The sequence below is a fragment of the Salmo salar genome, chromosome 17, assembly GCF_965601325.2.
Source record: "Salmo salar chromosome 17, fSalSal1, whole genome shotgun sequence".
Lineage (NCBI taxonomy): Eukaryota > Metazoa > Chordata > Actinopteri > Salmoniformes > Salmonidae > Salmo > Salmo salar.
The window spans coordinates 71975800-71994693 of NC_138307.1; the positions used below are offsets into that span (position 1 = coordinate 71975800).

The 18894-nt window shown below is 43.2% G+C and overlaps 1 protein-coding gene across 6 annotated transcripts in view; it reads right to left on the reverse strand.

Annotated features, from left to right (window-relative positions):
• The window catches only part of LOC106609746 (oxysterol binding protein-like 8), a 245883-nt gene that overhangs the window by 71691 nt on the left and 155298 nt on the right, over nt 1-18894 (reverse strand). For all 6 annotated transcript variants that reach the window (XM_045700100.2, XM_045700101.2, XM_045700096.2 and 3 more), the window contains 8 exons: nt 17407-17632; nt 15853-16037; nt 12126-12207; nt 11773-11871; nt 10468-10564; nt 10045-10143; nt 9710-9807; nt 8937-9026 (listed from right to left, as the gene is read on the reverse strand). In XM_045700100.2, the coding sequence (XP_045556056.1) occupies nt 8937-9026; nt 9710-9807; nt 10045-10143; nt 10468-10564; nt 11773-11871; nt 12126-12207; nt 15853-16037; nt 17407-17632 (976 nt within the window). The remainder of the gene's footprint in view (nt 1-8936; nt 9027-9709; nt 9808-10044; nt 10144-10467; nt 10565-11772; nt 11872-12125; nt 12208-15852; nt 16038-17406; nt 17633-18894) is intronic.

Genomic DNA, 18894 nt, shown 5'->3' on the forward strand with positions numbered 1-18894 from the left:
ACCATGACAAACTAACAGATATTGATGATGATATACTGTGTACGCAGCCTGTCACTCTGACAAACTAACAGATATTGATGATGATATACTGTGTACGCAGCCTGTCATCCTGACAAACTAACAGATATTGATGATGATATACTGTGTACGCAGCCTGTCACCATGACAAACTAAAAGATATTGATGATGATATACTGTGTACGCAGCTTGTCACCCTGACAAACTAACAGATATTGATGATGATGATGATGATATACTGTGTATGCAGCCTGTCATTATGACAAACTAACAGATATTGATTATGATATACTGTGTACGCAGCCTGTCACCCTGACAAACTAACAGGTATTGATGATGATATACTGTGTACGCAGCCTGTCACCATGACAAACTAACAGATGATGATGATATACTGTGTACGCAACCTGTCACCCTGACAAACTAACAGATATTGATGATGATATACTGTGTACGCAGCCTGTCACCCTGACAAACTAACAGATATTGATGATGATATACTGTGTACGCAGCCTGTCACCCTGACAAACTAACAGATATTGATGATGATATACTGTGTACGCAGCCTGTCACCATGACAAACTAACAGATATTGATGATGATATACTGTGTACGCAGCCTGTCACCATGACAAACTAACAGATATTGATGATGATGATGATATACTGTGTACGCAGCCTGTCACCATGACAAACTAACAGATATTGATGATGATATACTGTGTACGCAGCCTGTCACCCTGACAAACTAACAGATATTGATGATATACTGTGTACGCAGCCTGTCACCATGACAAACTAACAGATATTGATGATGATATACTGTGTACGCAGCCTGTCACCATGACAAACTAACAGATATTGATGATGATGTACTGTGTACGCAGCCTGTCACCATGACAAACTAACAGATATTGATGATGATGATGATGATATACTGTGTACGCAGCCTGTCACCATGACAAACTAACAGATATTGATGATGATATACTGTGTACGCAGCCTGTCACCCTGACAAACTAAGAGATATTGATGATGATGATGATGATGATGATATACTGTGTACGCAGCCTGTCACCATGACAAACTAACAGATATTGATGATGATATACTGTGTATGCAGCCTGTCACCCTGACAAACTAACAGATATTGATGATGATGATGATGATATACTGTGTACGCAGCCTGTCACCATGACAAACTAACAGATATTGATGATAATATACTGTGTACGCAGCCTGTCACCCTGACAAACTAAGAGATATTGATGATGATGATGATGATGATGATATACTGTGTACGCAGCCTGTCACCATGACAAACTAACAGATATTGATGATGATATACTGTGTACGCAGCCTGTCACCCTGACAAACGAACAGATATTGATGATATACTGTGTACGCAGCCTGTCACCATGACAAACTAACAGATATTGATGATGATGATGATGATGATATACTGTGTACGCAGCCTGTCACCATGACAAACTAACAGATATTGATGATAATATACTGTGTACGCAGCCTGTCACCATGACAAACTAACAGATATTGATGATGATATACTGTGTACGCAGCCTGTCACCATGACAAACTAACAGATATTGATGATGATATACTGTGTACACAGCCTGTCACTCTGACAAACTAACAGATATTGATGATGATATACTGTGTACACATCCTGTCACCATGACAAACTAACAGATATTGATGATGATATACTGTGTACACAGCCTGTCACCATGACAAACTAACAGATATTGATGATGATGATATACTGTGTACGCAGCCTGTCACCCTGACAAACTAACAGATATTGATGATGATGATGATATACTGTGTACGCAACCTGTCACCCTGACAAACTAACAGATATTGATGATGATATACTGTGTACGCAGCCTGTCACCATGACAAACTAACAGATATTGATGATGATGATGATATACTGTGTACGCAGCCTGTCACCCTGACAAACTAACAGATATTGATGATGATGATGATATACTGTGTACGCAACCTGTCACCCTGACAAACTAACAGATATTGATGATGATATACTGTGTACGCAGCCTGTCACCCTGACAAACTAACAGATATTGATGTTGACATACTGTGTACGCAGCCTGTCACCATGACAAACTAACAGATATTGATGATGATATACTGTGTACGCAGCCTGTCACTCTGACAAACTAACAGATATTGATGATGATATACTGTGTACGCAGCCTGTCACCATGACAAACTAACAGATATTGATGATATACTGTGTACGCAGCCTGTCACCCTGACAAACTAACAGATATTGATGATGATATACTGTGTATGCAGCCTGTCATTATGACAAACTAACAGATATTGATTATGATATACTGTGTACGCAGCCTGTCACCCTGACAAACTAACAGGTATTGATGATGATATACTGTGTACGCAGCCTGTCACCATGACAAACTAACAGATATTGATGATGATATACTGTGTACGCAGCCTGTCACCATGACAAACTAACAGATATTGATGATATACTGTGTACGCAGCCTGTCACACTGACAAACTAACAGATATTGATGATGATGATGATAAACTGTGTACGCAGCCTGTCACCTTGACAAACTAACAGATATTGATGATGATATACTGTGTACGCAGCCTGTCACCATGACAAACTAACAGATATTGATGATGATATACTGTGTATGCAGCCTGTCACCATGACAGACTAACAGATATTGATGATGATGACGATATACTGTGTACGCAGCCTGTCACCCTGACAAACTAACAGATATTGATAATGATGATGATATACTCTGTACGCAGCCTGTCACCATGACAAACTAACAGATATTGATGATGATATACTGTGTACGCAGCCTGTCACTCTGACAAACTAACAGATATTGATGATGATATACTGTGTACGCAGCCTGTCATCCTGACAAACTAACAGATATTGATGATGATATACTGTGTACGCAGCCTGTCACCATGACAAACTAAAAGATATTGATGATGATGATGATATACTGTGTATGCAGCCTGCCATTATGACAAACTAACAGATATTGATTATGATATACTGTGTACGCAGCCTGTCACCCTGACAAACTAACAGGTATTGATGATGATATACTGTGTACGCAGCCTGTCACCATGACAAACTAACAGATGATGATGATATACTGTGTACGCAACCTGTCACCCTGACAAACTAACAGATATTGATGATGATATACTGTGTACGCAGCCTGTCACCCTGACAAACTAACAGATATTGATGATGATGATGATATACTGTGTACGCAGCCTGTCACCCTGACAAACTAACAGATATTGATGATGATATACTGTGTACGCAGCCTGTCACCATGACAAACTAACAGATATTGATGATGATATACTGTGTATGCAGCCTGTAACCATGACAAACTAACAGATATTGATGATGATATACTGTGTACGCAGCCTGTCACCATGACAAACTAACAGATATTGATGATGATGATATACTGTGTACGCAGCCTGTCACCATGACAAACTAACAGATATTGATGATGATATACTGTGTACGCAGCCTGTCACCATGACAAACTAACAGATATTGATGATGATGATGATGATATACTGTGTACGCAGCCTGTCACCATTACAAACTAACAGATATTGATGATGATATACTGTGTACGCAGCCTGTCACTCTGACAAACTAACAGATATTGATGATGATATACTGTGTACGCAGCCTGTCACCCTGACAAACTAACAGATATTGATGATGATATACTGTGTACGCAGCCTGTCACCCTGACAAACTAACAGATATTGATGATATACTGTGTACGCAGCCTGTCACCATGACAAACTAACAGATATTGATGATGATATACTGTGTACGCAGCCTGTCACCATGACAAACTAACAGATATTGATGATGATATACTGTGTATGCAGCCTGTCACCATGACAAACTAACAGATATTGATGATGATGACGATATACTGTGTACGCAGCCTGTCACCCTGACAAACTAACAGATATTGATAATGATGATGATATACTCTGTACGCAGCCTGTCACCATGACAAACTAACAGATATTGATGATGATATACTGTGTACGCAGCCTGTCACTCTGACAAACTAACAGATATTGATGATGATATACTGTGTACGCAGCCTGTCATCCTGACAAACTAACAGATATTGATGATGATATACTGTGTACGCAGCCTGTCACCATGACAAACTAAAAGATATTGATGATGATATACTGTGTACGCAGCTTGTCACCCTGACAAACTAACAGATATTGATGATGATGATGATGATATACTGTGTATGCAGCCTGTCATTATGACAAACTAACAGATATTGATTATGATATACTGTGTACGCAGCCTGTCACCCTGACAAACTAACAGGTATTGATGATGATATACTGTGTACGCAGCCTGTCACCATGACAAACTAACAGATGATGATGATATACTGTGTACGCAACCTGTCACCCTGACAAACTAACAGATATTGATGATGATATACTGTGTACGCAGCCTGTCACCCTGACAAACTAACAGATATTGATGATGATATACTGTGTACGCAGCCTGTCACCCTGACAAACTAACAGATATTGATGATGATATACTGTGTACGCAGCCTGTCACCATGACAAACTAACAGATATTGATGATGATATACTGTGTACGCAGCCTGTCACCATGACAAACTAACAGATATTGATGATGATGATGATATACTGTGTACGCAGCCTGTCACCATGACAAACTAACAGATATTGATGATGATATACTGTGTACGCAGCCTGTCACCCTGACAAACTAACAGATATTGATGATATACTGTGTATGCAGCCTGTCACCATGACAAACTAACAGATATTGATGATGATATACTGTGTACGCAGCCTGTCACCATGACAAACTAACAGATATTGATGATGATGATATACTGTGTACGCAGCCTGTCACCATGACAAACTAACAGATATTGATGATGATGATATACTGTGTACGCAGCCTGTCACCATGACAAACTAACAGATATTGATGATGATGATGATGATATACTGTGTACGCAGCCTGTCACCATGACAAACTAACAGATATTGATGATGATATACTGTGTACGCAGCCTGTCACTCTGACAAACTAACAGATATTGATGATGATATACTGTGTATGCAGCCTGTCACCCTGACAAACTAACAGATATTGATGATGATGATGATGATATACTGTGTACGCAGCCTGTCACCATGATAAACTAACAGATATTGATGATAATATACTGTGTACGCAGCCTGTCACCCTGACAAACTAAGAGATATTGATGATGATGATGATGATGATGATATACTGTGTACGCAGCCTGTCACCATGACAAACTAACAGATATTGATGATGATATACTGTGTACGCAGCCTGTCACCCTGACAAACGAACAGATATTGATGATATACTGTGTACGCAGCCTGTCACCATGACAAACTAACAGATATTGATGATGATGATGATGATGATATACTGTGTACGCAGCCTGTCACCATGACAAACTAACAGATATTGATGATAATATACTGTGTACGCAGCCTGTCACCATGACAAACTAACAGATATTGATGATGATATACTGTGTACACAGCCTGTCACTCTGACAAACTAACAGATATTGATGATGATATACTGTGTACACATCCTGTCACCATGACAAACTAACAGATATTGATGATGATATACTGTGTACACAGCCTGTCACCATGACAAACTAACAGATATTGATGATGATGATATACTGTGTACGCAGCCTGTCACCCTGACAAACTAACAGATATTGATGATGATGATGATATACTGTGTACGCAACCTGTCACCCTGACAAACTAACAGATATTGATGATGATATACTGTGTACGCAGCCTGTCACCATGACAAACTAACAGATATTGATGATGATGATGATATACTGTGTACGCAGCCTGTCACCCTGACAAACTAACAGATATTGATGATGATGATGATATACTGTGTACGCAACCTGTCACCCTGACAAACTAACAGATATTGATGATGATATACTGTGTACGCAGCCTGTCACCCTGACAAACTAACAGATATTGATGATGACATACTGTGTACGCAGCCTGTCACCATGACAAACTAACAGATATTGATGATGATATACTGTGTACGCAGCCTGTCACTCTGACAAACTAACAGATATTGATGATGATATACTGTGTACGCAGCCTGTCACCCTGACAAACTAACAGATATTGATGATGATATACTGTGTACGCAGCCTGTCACCATGACAAACTAACAGATATTGATGATATACTGTGTACGCAGCCTGTCACCCTGACAAACTAACAGATATTGATGATGATGATGATATACTGTGTATGCAGCCTGTCATTATGACAAACTAACAGATATTGATTATGATATACTGTGTACGCAGCCTGTCACCCTGACAAACTAACAGGTATTGATGATGATATACTGTGTACGCAGCCTGTCACCATGACAAACTAACAGATGATGATGATATACTGTGTACGCAACCTGTCACCCTGACAAACTAACAGATATTGATGATGATGATGATATACTGTGTACGCAGCCTGTCACCCTGACAAACTAACAGATATTGATGATGATGATGATATACTGTGTACGCAGCCTGTCACCCTGACAAACTAACAGATATTGATGATGATATACTGTGTACGCAGCCTGTCACCATGACAAACTAACAGATATTGATGATGATATACTGTGTATGCAGCCTGTAACCATGACAAACTAACAGATATTGATGATGATATACTGTGTACGCAGCCTGTCACCATGACAAACTAACAGATATTGATGATGATGATATACTGTGTACGCAGCCTGTCACCATGACAAACTAACAGATATTGATGATGATATACTGTGTACGCAGCCTGTCACCATGACAAACTAACAGATATTGATGATGATGATGATGATATACTGTGTACGCAGCCTGTCACCATGACAAACTAACAGATATTGATGATGATATACTGTGTACGCAGCCTGTCACTCTGACAAACTAACAGATATTGATGATGATATACTGTGTACGCAGCCTGTCACCCTGACAAACTAACAGATATTGATGATGATATACTGTGTACGCAGCCTGTCACCCTGACAAACTAACAGATATTGATGATATACTGTGTACGCAGCCTGTCACCATGACAAACTAACAGATATTGATGATGATATACTGTGTACGCAGCCTGTCACCATGACAAACTAACAGATATTGATGATGATATACTGTGTACGCAGCCTGTCACAATGACTAACTAACAGATATTGATGATGATGATGATATACTCTGTACGCAGCCTGTCACCCTGACAAACTAACAGATATTGATGATGATATACTGTGTACGCAGCCTGTCACCCTGACAAACTAACAGTCTCAGCACGTATTCAACAGTGTCTCTGGCCTTTGGTGCAGAAAACAACCCAATTTACATTTAATTGGTGACTTAAATCTACATACAGTTTGGAATCATTAAGCAGGTAGGTGAAAGTGCATGTTCGGTGGCCTCCATTAAAACTTCATCAAGGTCAGGTCTCCTGACATAATTAAAGTCAGTTTGACCTTTGGGGTGGAAAATAACAACTTTCCATACTTCGAAACCTTTAAAAAAAAAAATGTCAATGCATGTGGGCTAGGGGGCAGTATTCCGAAGTTCGGATGACTGACGTGCCCAAAGTAAACTGCCTGTTACTCAGGCCCAGAAGCTAGGAAATGTATATAATTGGTAGCATTGGATAGAAAACACTGAAGTTTCTAAAACTGTTAAAATAATGTCTGTGATTATAACAGAACTGATATGGCAAGCGAAAACCCGAGGAGAATCCATCCGGATTTTATTTATTTATTTATAATTTTTTTGAGGTCACCACCCATTCAAATGCTTGTCTATGGGATATTCAAAGGAATTCCTCCCAGATTGCAGTTCCTATGGCTTCCACTAGATGTCAACAGTCTTTATAAAGGGTTTCAGGCTTGTTTTTTGAAAAATTTGTTAGTAATTGTAGTTTTTCAAGGTGGCTCTCATTTTCGACTGTAGTATTGTGGAGCGTGTGGATGAGGGCGCGCACTTCGTTATTTATCTCCGGAATTGAACATACTACATTTCGTCTTAAATTGTATCGTTTATTTACATATTAGGGGATTGATTAGAAACGTTGTTTGACTTGTTTGGATGAAGTTTATTGGTAACTTTTGGGATTCCTTTGTATGCATGTTGAACGAGTGGAACGGGTGGATTACTGAATCAAACGCGCCAACTAAACATACTTTTTTGGGATATAAAGAATGACTTTATTGAACAAAACAACCATTTGTTGTGTAACTGGGACCCTTGGGATTGCAAACAGAGGAAAATCTTCAAAGGTAAGTTAATTATTTTATCGCTATTTCTGACTTTTGTGACGCCTCTGCTGGTTTGGAAAATGTTTTTAATGCTTTTGTATGCGGGGCGCTGCCCTCAGATAATCGCATGGTATGCTTTTGCCGTAAAGCCTTTTTGAAATCTGACAAAGTGGTTGGATTAACAAGAAGTTAAGCTTTTAAACAACGTAAGACAGTTGTATTTTCATGAATGTTTAATATTACGATTTTTGTATTTTGAATTTCGCGCTCTGCAATTTCACCGGATGTTGTTGAGGTGGGTCACTAGCGCCCCACCTAGCCCAAAGAGGTTTTAAAGAGAAGTGTAGGGTTGTGTTCATTAGGGCACCAATGTTTGCAACGGAAAACGAAAATAAGCATTTCCAGTCCCAAACTGTTTGTCAGTTTTCCTTCTGTTGGATACATAATGAACTTACCCAGTGTCCCTCCAGCGTAGCCAGCACCTCCTTCCCCAGCTTGATCTTTCCAGAGACCTGGTTTACACTGTCATTGTTACCCAAGAACGGCTGAAAAGAGAGGGGGAGGGTGACGCTTTATGTTACAGCCCTGTTTAACCTGGTTCTTACCTGGTATTTACATGGCATCAAGTAACCATGTTACATGGCACCAAAGGATAATTCTGGTAATGACCTCATAGTCTTGGTAACTACCTGGTACCAAATGGGACATATTGATGCTTGTATCTCAAAAGAAACAACTGTGTACATAGCTACTAATCTAACTATACTATTACTCTAGGTAGCTACCACTTCAACAAGTACTATCTAAGTATTACCTGGTAAGTAGAAGGCTGTAAAATAAAGTGTTCCAGAAAGGAGTATTCATCACATTGGTATTGGTGTTTTGAAGTTCAAGATGCAGCACAGGGGTGGGTCAAGCAACCCTCCTCTCGGCTAGGTACCGGGCATGCAGGCTTTTGTTCCAACCCCACTTTAAAACACCTGATTCAGCTAATCAAGGTCCTGTTGAGCAGCTAATTAGTAGAATCAGTTGTGCTCCATTGGGGCTGGAGAAAAAGCCTGCAGGTGGGTCCTGTAGCTCTCCAAGATGAGAGTTGCCCCCCCCCCCCACCATCTAGAGTTGATTAGAGTTTCAAGCACTAAAACTGCCTAATGCAGTTTGAAGCTTTTGTTCATTAAAGACTAAAAGTTAAATGATTGTAGCTAAAGAACACGTTATTTCCTCCTACCTTGAGTTTGAACTCGAGCTGGGCACTGTATCCTGTCTTCTCACAGGCAATGGTGATCTGGCCAGCCAGCTCCAGAGTCATGGTGCCATACAGGATGCCTGAGAGGGGGAGGATAGTTAGTATACACTACAGTAGAGATGGTACCCTACAGAGGGGGGATAGTTAGTATACACTACAGTAGAGATGGTACCCTACAGAGGCATATATAATTATATGGGTATTAATGTAATGTGTGTTGCTTTCACAGTAAGACTCCAGTCAGTAAAAGAGGTCAGACCTTAATGTAATGTGTGTTGCTTTCACAGTAAGACTCCAGTCAGTAAAAGAGCTCAGACCTTTGCAGTGGGCGTAGGGCATGTTCATGACGTAGTCTTCTCCTCTGTTGAGAAAGGTGAGCCGAGCCTCTCCGTCCAATATGGCCGACAGGGAGTTTCCTGCAAAGAAGACACATCGTCATGACAACACCAAGGAAAGGGTGTTAACACAGATAAAACATTTGTTGGGTGCGCCTTTAAAATTATATATATATATATATTTTTTTACAGCAGAAATGTGTTACCAAATGTTCTCTTCCCACTGATAATGAGACAGCCCGACGTATCTATCTATACGCATTTGCTGTTTGGTAGGGGTGGTGTGTGTGTGTGTGTGTGTGTGTGTGTGTGTGTGGTGTGTGTGTGTGTGTGTGTGTGTGTGTGTGTGTGTGTGTGTGTGTGTGTGCGCATGTAGATATGTGTGCACATGAGTGTGTGTTGTACCGTAGAACTTGGACTTGGCCAGGATGCTTCCGCTGAGACAGAAGCCGTCCTTCCTGTTACTGACGTAGAACGCCGACACTGGAGGATGATGGGACACCTGACAGGGATTGAAGGTGATTGGTCAAAGGTCAGGAAGACAGGTACTGGAAGCTAGCCCTGATCATAGCCACTCTACCAGAAGATGTCATGTTGTAGATTCTAGACCTTCTGAAAACCTATCACAATCCTTCTTTCATCCATCCACCAACCTGTCCATCCATCCACCAACCCATCCATCAACCTGTCAATCCATCCACCAACCGGTCCGTCCATCCATCCACCAACCTGTCCATCCATCCATCCATCCGTCCATCTGTCAATCCATCCACCAACCGGTCCATCCATCCATCCATCCATCCATCCATCCATCCATCCATCCATCCATCCATCCATCCATCCATCCATCAACCTGTCCATCCACCAACCCATCCATCCACCAACCCGTCCATCCATCCATCCACCAGCCCATCCATCCATCCACCAACCCGTCCATCCATCCATCCACCAACCTGTCCATCCACCAACCCATCCATCCACCAACCCGTCCATCCATCCATCCATCCACCAACCCATCCATCCATCCACCAACCCGTCCATCCATCCATCCATCCATCCACCAACCCATCCATCCATCCATCCATCCATCCATCCACCAACCCGTCGATCCATCCACCAACCCGTCGATCCATCCACCAACCCGTCGATTCAACCACCCATCCGTCGATCCATCATCTATCCACCAACCCGTCCATCCATCTATCCACCCCCAACACGTCCATCCATCTATCCATCCACCAACCCGTCCATCCATCCATCCATCCATCCACCAACCCGTCCATCCATCTATCCATCCCTCAACCCGTCCATCCATCCACCAACCCGTCCATCCATCTATCCATCCACCAACCCGTCAATCCATCTATCCATCCACCAACCCGTCCATCCATCTATCCATCCACCAGCCCGTCAATCCATCCATCCATCCATCCATCCATCCATCCATCCATCCATCCATCCATCCATCCATCCATCCATCCGTCGATCCGTCCACCAACCCGTAAATCCATCCATCCGTCCACCAACCCGTAAATCCATCTATCCATCTATCCATCCACCAACCCATCCATCGTTCCACCCATCCACTCCCCCACACATCCATAATTTACACAATAACAACAAGGTGAATCAATTGCTCAAATGTCAGATTAAAAAACCCAACCAGACAATCACATATTAGGGAGCAGTCTCCCCTCCTGGCTCTGTCACCTGTTCAGAAATGTAGAAGGTCTTGCTGTTGGTCTTGCTATGGAGCCACATGCAGCGGTAGGTCTCACCGATGATGGGGTTATATGGCTTCTTCAGTCCCTGGTTTTCAGAAGGAGGAAAAACTGAGCTTTAGATACGTCCGCTGAATGGTAGAGATACCGAGGGACATCTTGTCACATCCACAACAGAGTCGTGTTCATTAGGCACCTAACAGAAGAAATGGACTGAAATTGAGGGACTACCAGGTCCTATCCAGTAAGAAACACTTTTCTTTTTTGAAAAATGTTTTCCACTGTTTTCCTAATGAACATGACCCTGCTGAAACAATGCTTTTAAGTGAATGTTCTAATCACCTGTGGCTTTTTGTAGAATCCAGAGATATACCACTTTACTACTTTCTTCATCCTGTTGTAGGCATTCTCCTCCACAGCTGCCCTGGAAATGATCAACATCAAATCGCAATGAGGACCTAAATTAAGTTAAAGCCACATCTTTGAATATTTGTCTGTATCTTTGGCAGGTCTGACTGTACTGTCCTACTATATAAGACCTTTGATTGGTCAGCTTGGAAGTACTGTCCTACTACATACCGTAAATTCCGGACTATAAGCCGCAACTTTTTTCCCATGCTTTGAACTTCGCGGCTTAAATAATGACGCGGCTAATATATGGATTTTTCCCGTTTTCAAATTTGTGGGTCCTGACAGCGTGGAGCATTGTCAAAAAATCCACTATCATCAACGGGTTTCGAAAGGCTGGACTGCTGCGTGTTGAAGAGGGCTCAGCGGGGGATTTGCCTCCGGATGAAAGTGACGAGAGCGACAATGAAAATGATCCAATATCGGATGAAGCAATTCTGAGGCTATTCAACTCCGACACCGAAGGAGATGGTTTCAGTGCACAGGAGAAGGAAGATGGTGACCAATGACTTTCTTGGTAGGCTACTGTTTACTGCTAATTTTTTATTTTTTGTTACAAGCCGTATTTCGTTAAATTACAATTAAACGATGAATCAGTTTGATCGCGTGATAATAATTACAGGGAGTTAATTGATAAACATGTCTTCAGTTTAATGGTACGCCAAAGACACGACACCGTGTTTCGTTAAAGCCTATTTATTTTTGTTACAAGCCGTGCTTCGTTAAAGCCTATTTATTTTTGTTACAAGCCGTGTTTCATTAAAGCCTGTGTAAAGTTAATTTGTTTCAATGTACCGGTAGGCACCTGCGGCTTATAGACATGTACGGCTTATTTATATTCAAAATAATACTTTTTAAAAAATTCAGTGGGTGCGGCTTATATTCAGGTGCGCTTAATAGTCCGGAAATTACGGTAATACCTTTGATTGGTCAGCTTGGTAGTACTGTCCTACTACATAAGACCTTTGATTGGTCAGCTTGGTAGTAATGTCCTACTATATAAGACCTTTGATTGGTCAGCTTGGTAGTACTGTCCCAGCAGGCAATACTAGTTAAAACGACATCATTACAACCGTAGTACTGACTCAGAAAGGAAGTCAGCATGGTAGTAGTACTGACTCAGAGAGGAAGTCAGCATGGTAGTAGTACTGACTCAGAGAGGAAGTCAGCATGGTAGTAGTACTGACTCAGAGAGGAAGTCAGCATGGTAGTAGTACTGACTCAGCGAGGAAGTCAGCATGGTAGCAGTACTGACTCAGAGAGGAAGTCAGCATGGTAGTAGTACTGACTCAGAGAGAAAGTCAGCATGGTAGTAGTACTGACTCAGAGAGAAAGTCAGCATGGTAGTAGTACTGACTCAGAGAGGAAGTCAGCATGGTAGTAGTACTGACTCAGAGAGGAAGTCAGCATGGTAGTGGTACTGACTCAGCGAGGAAGTCAGCATGGTAGTAGTACTGACTCAGAGAGGAAGTCGGCATGGTAGTAGTACTGACTCAGAGAGGAAGTCAGCATGGTAGTAGTACTGACTCAGCGAGGAAGTCAGCATGGTAGCAGTACTGACTCAGAGAGGAAGTCAGCATGGTAGTAGTACTGACTCAGAGAGAAAGTCAGCATGGTAGTAGTACTGACTCAGAGAGGAAGTCAGCATGGTAGTAGTACTGACTCAGAGAGGAAGTCAGCATGGTAGCAGTACTTACTCAGAGAGGAAGTCAGCATGGTAGTAGTACTGACTCAGAGAGGAAGTCGGCATGGTAGTAGTACTGACTCAGAGAGGAAGTCGGCATGGTAGTAGTACTGACTCAGCATGGTAGTAGTACTGACTCAGAGAGGAAGTCAGCATGGTAGTAGTACTGACTCAGAGAGGAAGTCAGCATGGTAGTAGTACTGACTCAGAGAGAAACTCAGCATGGTAGTAGTACTGACTCAGAGAGGAAGTCAGCATGGTAGTAGTACTGACTCAGAGAGGAAGTCAGCATGGTAGTAGTACTGACTCAGAGAGGAAGTCAGCATGGTAGCAGTACTTACTCAGAGAGGAAGTCAGCATGGTAGTAGTACTGACTCAGAGAGGAAGTCGGCATGGTAGTAGTACTGACTCAGAGAGGAAGTCGGCATGGTAGTAGTACTGACTCAGCATGGTAGTAGTACTGACTCAGAGAGGAAGTCAGCATGGTAGTAGTACTGACTCAGAGAGGAAGTCAGCATGGTAGTAGTACTGACTCAGAGAGAAACTCAGCATGGTAGTAGTACTGACTCAGAGAGGAAGTCAGCATGGTAGTAGTACTGACTCAGAGAGGAAGTCAGCATGGTAGTAGTACTGACTCAGAGAGGAAGTCAGCATGGTAGTAGTACTGACTCAGAGAGGAAGTCAGCATGGTAGTAGTACTGACTCAGCGAGGAAGTCAGCATGGTAGTAGTACTGACTCAGAGAGGAAGTCAGCATGGTAGTAGTACTGACTCACAGAGGAAGTCAGCATGGTAGTAGTACTGACTCACAGAGGAAGTCAGCATGGTAGTAGTACTGACTCAGAGAGGAAGTCAGCATGGTAGTAGTACTGACTCAGAGAGGAAGTCAGCATGGTAGTAGTAGTGACTCAGAGAGAAAGTCAGCATGGTAGCGGTACTGACTCAGCGAGGAAGTTAGCATGGTAGCGGTACTGACTCAGAGAGGAAGTCAGCATGGTAGCAGTACTGACTCAGAGGAAGTCAGCATGGTAGTAGTACTGACTCACAGAGGAAGTCAGCATGGTAGTAGTACTGACTCAGAGGAAGTCAGCATGGTAGTAGTACTGACTCAGAGAGGAAGTCAGCATGGTAGTAGTACTGACTCAGAGAGGAAGTCGGCATGGTAGTAGTACTGACTCAGAGGAAGTCAGCATGGTAGTAGTACTGACTCAGAGAGGAAGTCAGCATGGTAGTAGTACTGACTCAGAAAGGAAGTCAGCATGGTAGTAGTACTGACTCAGCGAGGAAGTCAGCATGGTAGTAGTACTGACTCAGAGAGGAAGTCAGCATGGTAGTAGTACTGACTCAGAGAGGAAGTCAGCATGGTAGTAGTACTGACTCAGAGAGGAAGTCAGCATGGTAGTAGTACTGACTCAGAGAGGAAGTCGGCATGGTAGTAGTACTGACTCAGAGAGGAAGTCGGCATGGTAGTAGTACTGACTCAGAGAGGAAGTCAGCATGGTAGTAGTACTGACTCAGAGAGGAAGTCAGCATGGTAGTAGTACTGACTCAGAGAGGAAGTCAGCATGGTAGTAGTACTGACTCAGCATGGTAGTAGTACTGACTCAGAGAGGAAGTCAGCATGGTAGTAGTACTGACTCAGAGAGGAAGTCAGCATGGTAGTAGTACTGACTCAGAGAGGAAGTCAGCATGGTAGTAGTACTGACTCAGAGAGGAAGTCAGCATGGTGGTAGTACTTACTCAGAGAGGAAGTCAGCATGGTAGTAGTACTGACTCAGAGAGGAAGTCAGCATGGTAGTAGTACTGACTCAGAGAGGAAGTCAGCATGGTAGTAGTACTGACTCAGAGAGGAAGTCAGCATGGTAGTAGTACTGACTCAGAGAGGAAGTCAGCATGGTGGTAGTACTTACTCAGAGAGGAAGTCAGCATGGTAGTAGTACTGACTCAGAGAGGAAGTCAGCATGGTAGCAGTACTTACTCAGAGAGGAAGTCAGCATGGTAGTAGTAGTCGGACAGCTTGTCCAGGAAGGAGCGTGGCTCCAGGATGAAGGTGGGCAGGACCACTTTAGACAGGTCCATCCCAGGCCTGACCTGCTTCAGCAGCGTCCAGATCAGAGACTTATTCTCCTCCGACACCGTCTCTGTCTGGGACGCCTCACCAGCCTGGGACACACACATGTAAAGGTTTGGTGATTCACTGTACACACCACACACACTTTCATATTGAATGAATTCTGGGGTTAGTCCCGACCGGGTCTTGAAGCCGCTTCAGCAACTGTAAAGTCAACAACGTAGCTGTTGCGCCAAGAGATCCAAACCTGTTGATTAGGTTGCTAGGTGATGGGCTATGTAAGGTCACAGTATTCACATAGGGTTGGAGTATATACCTATATGAAACAAGCACATTATGGAGTTGCTCCGTGATATTATTCAGTATGAACATCTCTCCAGTCTGGAAAACTTCCTCAGTTATCAATCAGTTCATTATTCACATCTCTGGTCTTCCCATTTTAGCATCTGCTGGCTGTTTAATTCGAGCTATCGAAAATGACAATTCTAATTCAGCACAGAACAGCTGGGAGGGATTTCACGCAGGCAGGTATACACACGCAAACACTTTCAAATATCATTTCTTCATGCCCTGCCTGTGGCACTTGGCTAAGGCTATATTAATAGTGCTGAAGATTTCATAATCATGAACAAATCATTTCCGAAGCTCCATCAAACCTCTAAAGACTTGTTGACAAGTCTAATCCTAATGGAGTACGGTCATGTATAACATTCTACATACTGCAGGGGAACTGTGGCAGAAGAGATGGACGTCCTGATTACTGGTCTATTTAGGTTCCAACGTGTCAGACTAAAATACGTTAGACAATGGGACATAAGACAGAGATAGAGGGTTAGAGAGAGATCACAGACAGGTTGATTTAGGGGCTGTCTGAGGCTTCACTCTGATGACTGCTGCCCACACACACCACTCTTGATGGACGCCTCGACTCTGCGCCTTTCACTTCTCTTTCAACCAGTGTGGCGGCAGCTAGCATAGCGGTTAAGACTGTTGGGCCAGTAACTGAAAGGTCTCTGGTTCGAATTCTCGAGCTGGCAAGGTGGAAATATCTGCCGTTCTGCCCTTGAGCAAGGCAGTTAACCCTTAACAACTACTCCCCGGGCGCCGATGATGTCGATTAAGGCAGCCCCCCCGCACCTCTCTGATTCAGATGGGTCGGGTTAAATTCATTCAGTTCCCAGTATCATCTAACTCTTTCTCATTTTAAACCAAGGTTTATCAAGTGTTCCCACTGTATTCAAAGAAATGCCACTTGTTTTTCTCTTAAGTATATTCTCTGAGGCCTTGAATCTTAAAAAATAACAAATCAAGCTGATTCTCTTCAATGTTACTGAGTCGAACTTTCCTTGGTGGAAAATTCTCACATCGCTTGTCCAATCAGATGCATTTATACAGAGTACGCTCAGTCCCCCTGACCAATAAGAGCCAGCGGTACTGACTACGCTCATCATCATTCCTCACCTCTCCCAGCTCCTCGTGGGACTGCTCCAGGTACGGAGTCTCCGGCAGGGCCTCGTTGGGGTCAAGGTCAATGTAGGAGTCATCCTGGCGTTCTGACGTGTCACTGTCACTCTCCTCGCTCTTCCCCAGACCCTCCACGTCTGACTCCTCGTGGTCCTGCTCCCCCTCCCGGTCCGACTTGTCTGAGTACAGGTCAGGGTCCTTGAACTGGTCACTGTCGTTGAACCTTGCAGGAATAACAAGGAGGATGGATTCAAAGGAGAGTTCACACTAAACCCTTTTTTTGCAAAACACAATCACCACAGTTTTAGCTCTGCACTGAAAGTGAAGTGCATCTAGAAAACTTGACTGCTGCTGACATGCAAAACAAATTGGCATTGTACTAACAGTGGACTAATGAACAAAACACGAAAAGATAACTTGCTATTACCACTACCAATAGCACAGTGCATTAATACAGAGCTCCTCATGCCTTACTGCATAAGTCTTTTTGAGCAATCCCTGCAGAGTTGACAAAAGTACAGAAATTCTCCACAGTAGCCAAATCCCCCAGTACAACACAGATCCTTTGAAAGTTCAAAGCCTCAAGAAGACAGTGCTCTCCTCTGGAAAAGGAGAACACATGCAATCTTTACAAACTACAATCAACTCCGATGCATTCACAGATAACAGATACAACCAGTCAGACAACCAGTCGTCTCAGGGGAAATGGAACCTCACAAAGCACATGGAAATAGACCAAAAGAGCTCAAACAGACTGCAGACGAGGGAAGAATAAAGATTTGCTGCTCCACTTGGAGATACAGAGAGATGGGCTCGGGCCAGGCTTGTAACAGCTCCACATGAAAATCTACAACTAATCATGTTCATCAGTGTGAACGGAGTCATGGGTGTTGCTGCAGAGGCTGGAACCAGAGCTTGCACATCCAGTAGCTCTCCAGAGGACTTTTCACACTACTGAGCTGAACCGAGCTGTACCGTGCTGGCCTGGTTACACATCCAACATAGTTGAACCCTGCTGAGGAGGACAGTTTGACTAGGGTTGTCAGAATAGAGTTGTAGAGCCGTGGCTGGGCTAGAGCAGAGAGACCGTACTGTAGGCTGGGCTAGAGCAGAGAGACCGTACTGTAGGCTGGGCTAGAGCAGAGAGACCGTACTGTAGGCTGGGCTAGAGCAGAGAGACCATACTGTAGACTGGGCTAGAGCAGAGAGACCGTACTGTAGGCTGGGCTAGAGCAGAGAGACTGTACTGTAGGCTGGGCTAGAGCAGAGAGACCGTACTGTAGGCTGGGCTAGAGCAGAGAGACCGTACTGTAGGCTGGGCTAGAGCAGAGAGACCGTACTGTAGGCTGGGCTAGAGCAGAGAGACCGTACTGTAGGCTGGGCTAGAGCAGAGAGACCGTACTGTAGGCTGGGCTAGAGCAGAGAGACCGTACTGTAGGCTGGGCTAGAGCAGAGAGACCGTACTGTAGACTGGGCTAGAGCAGA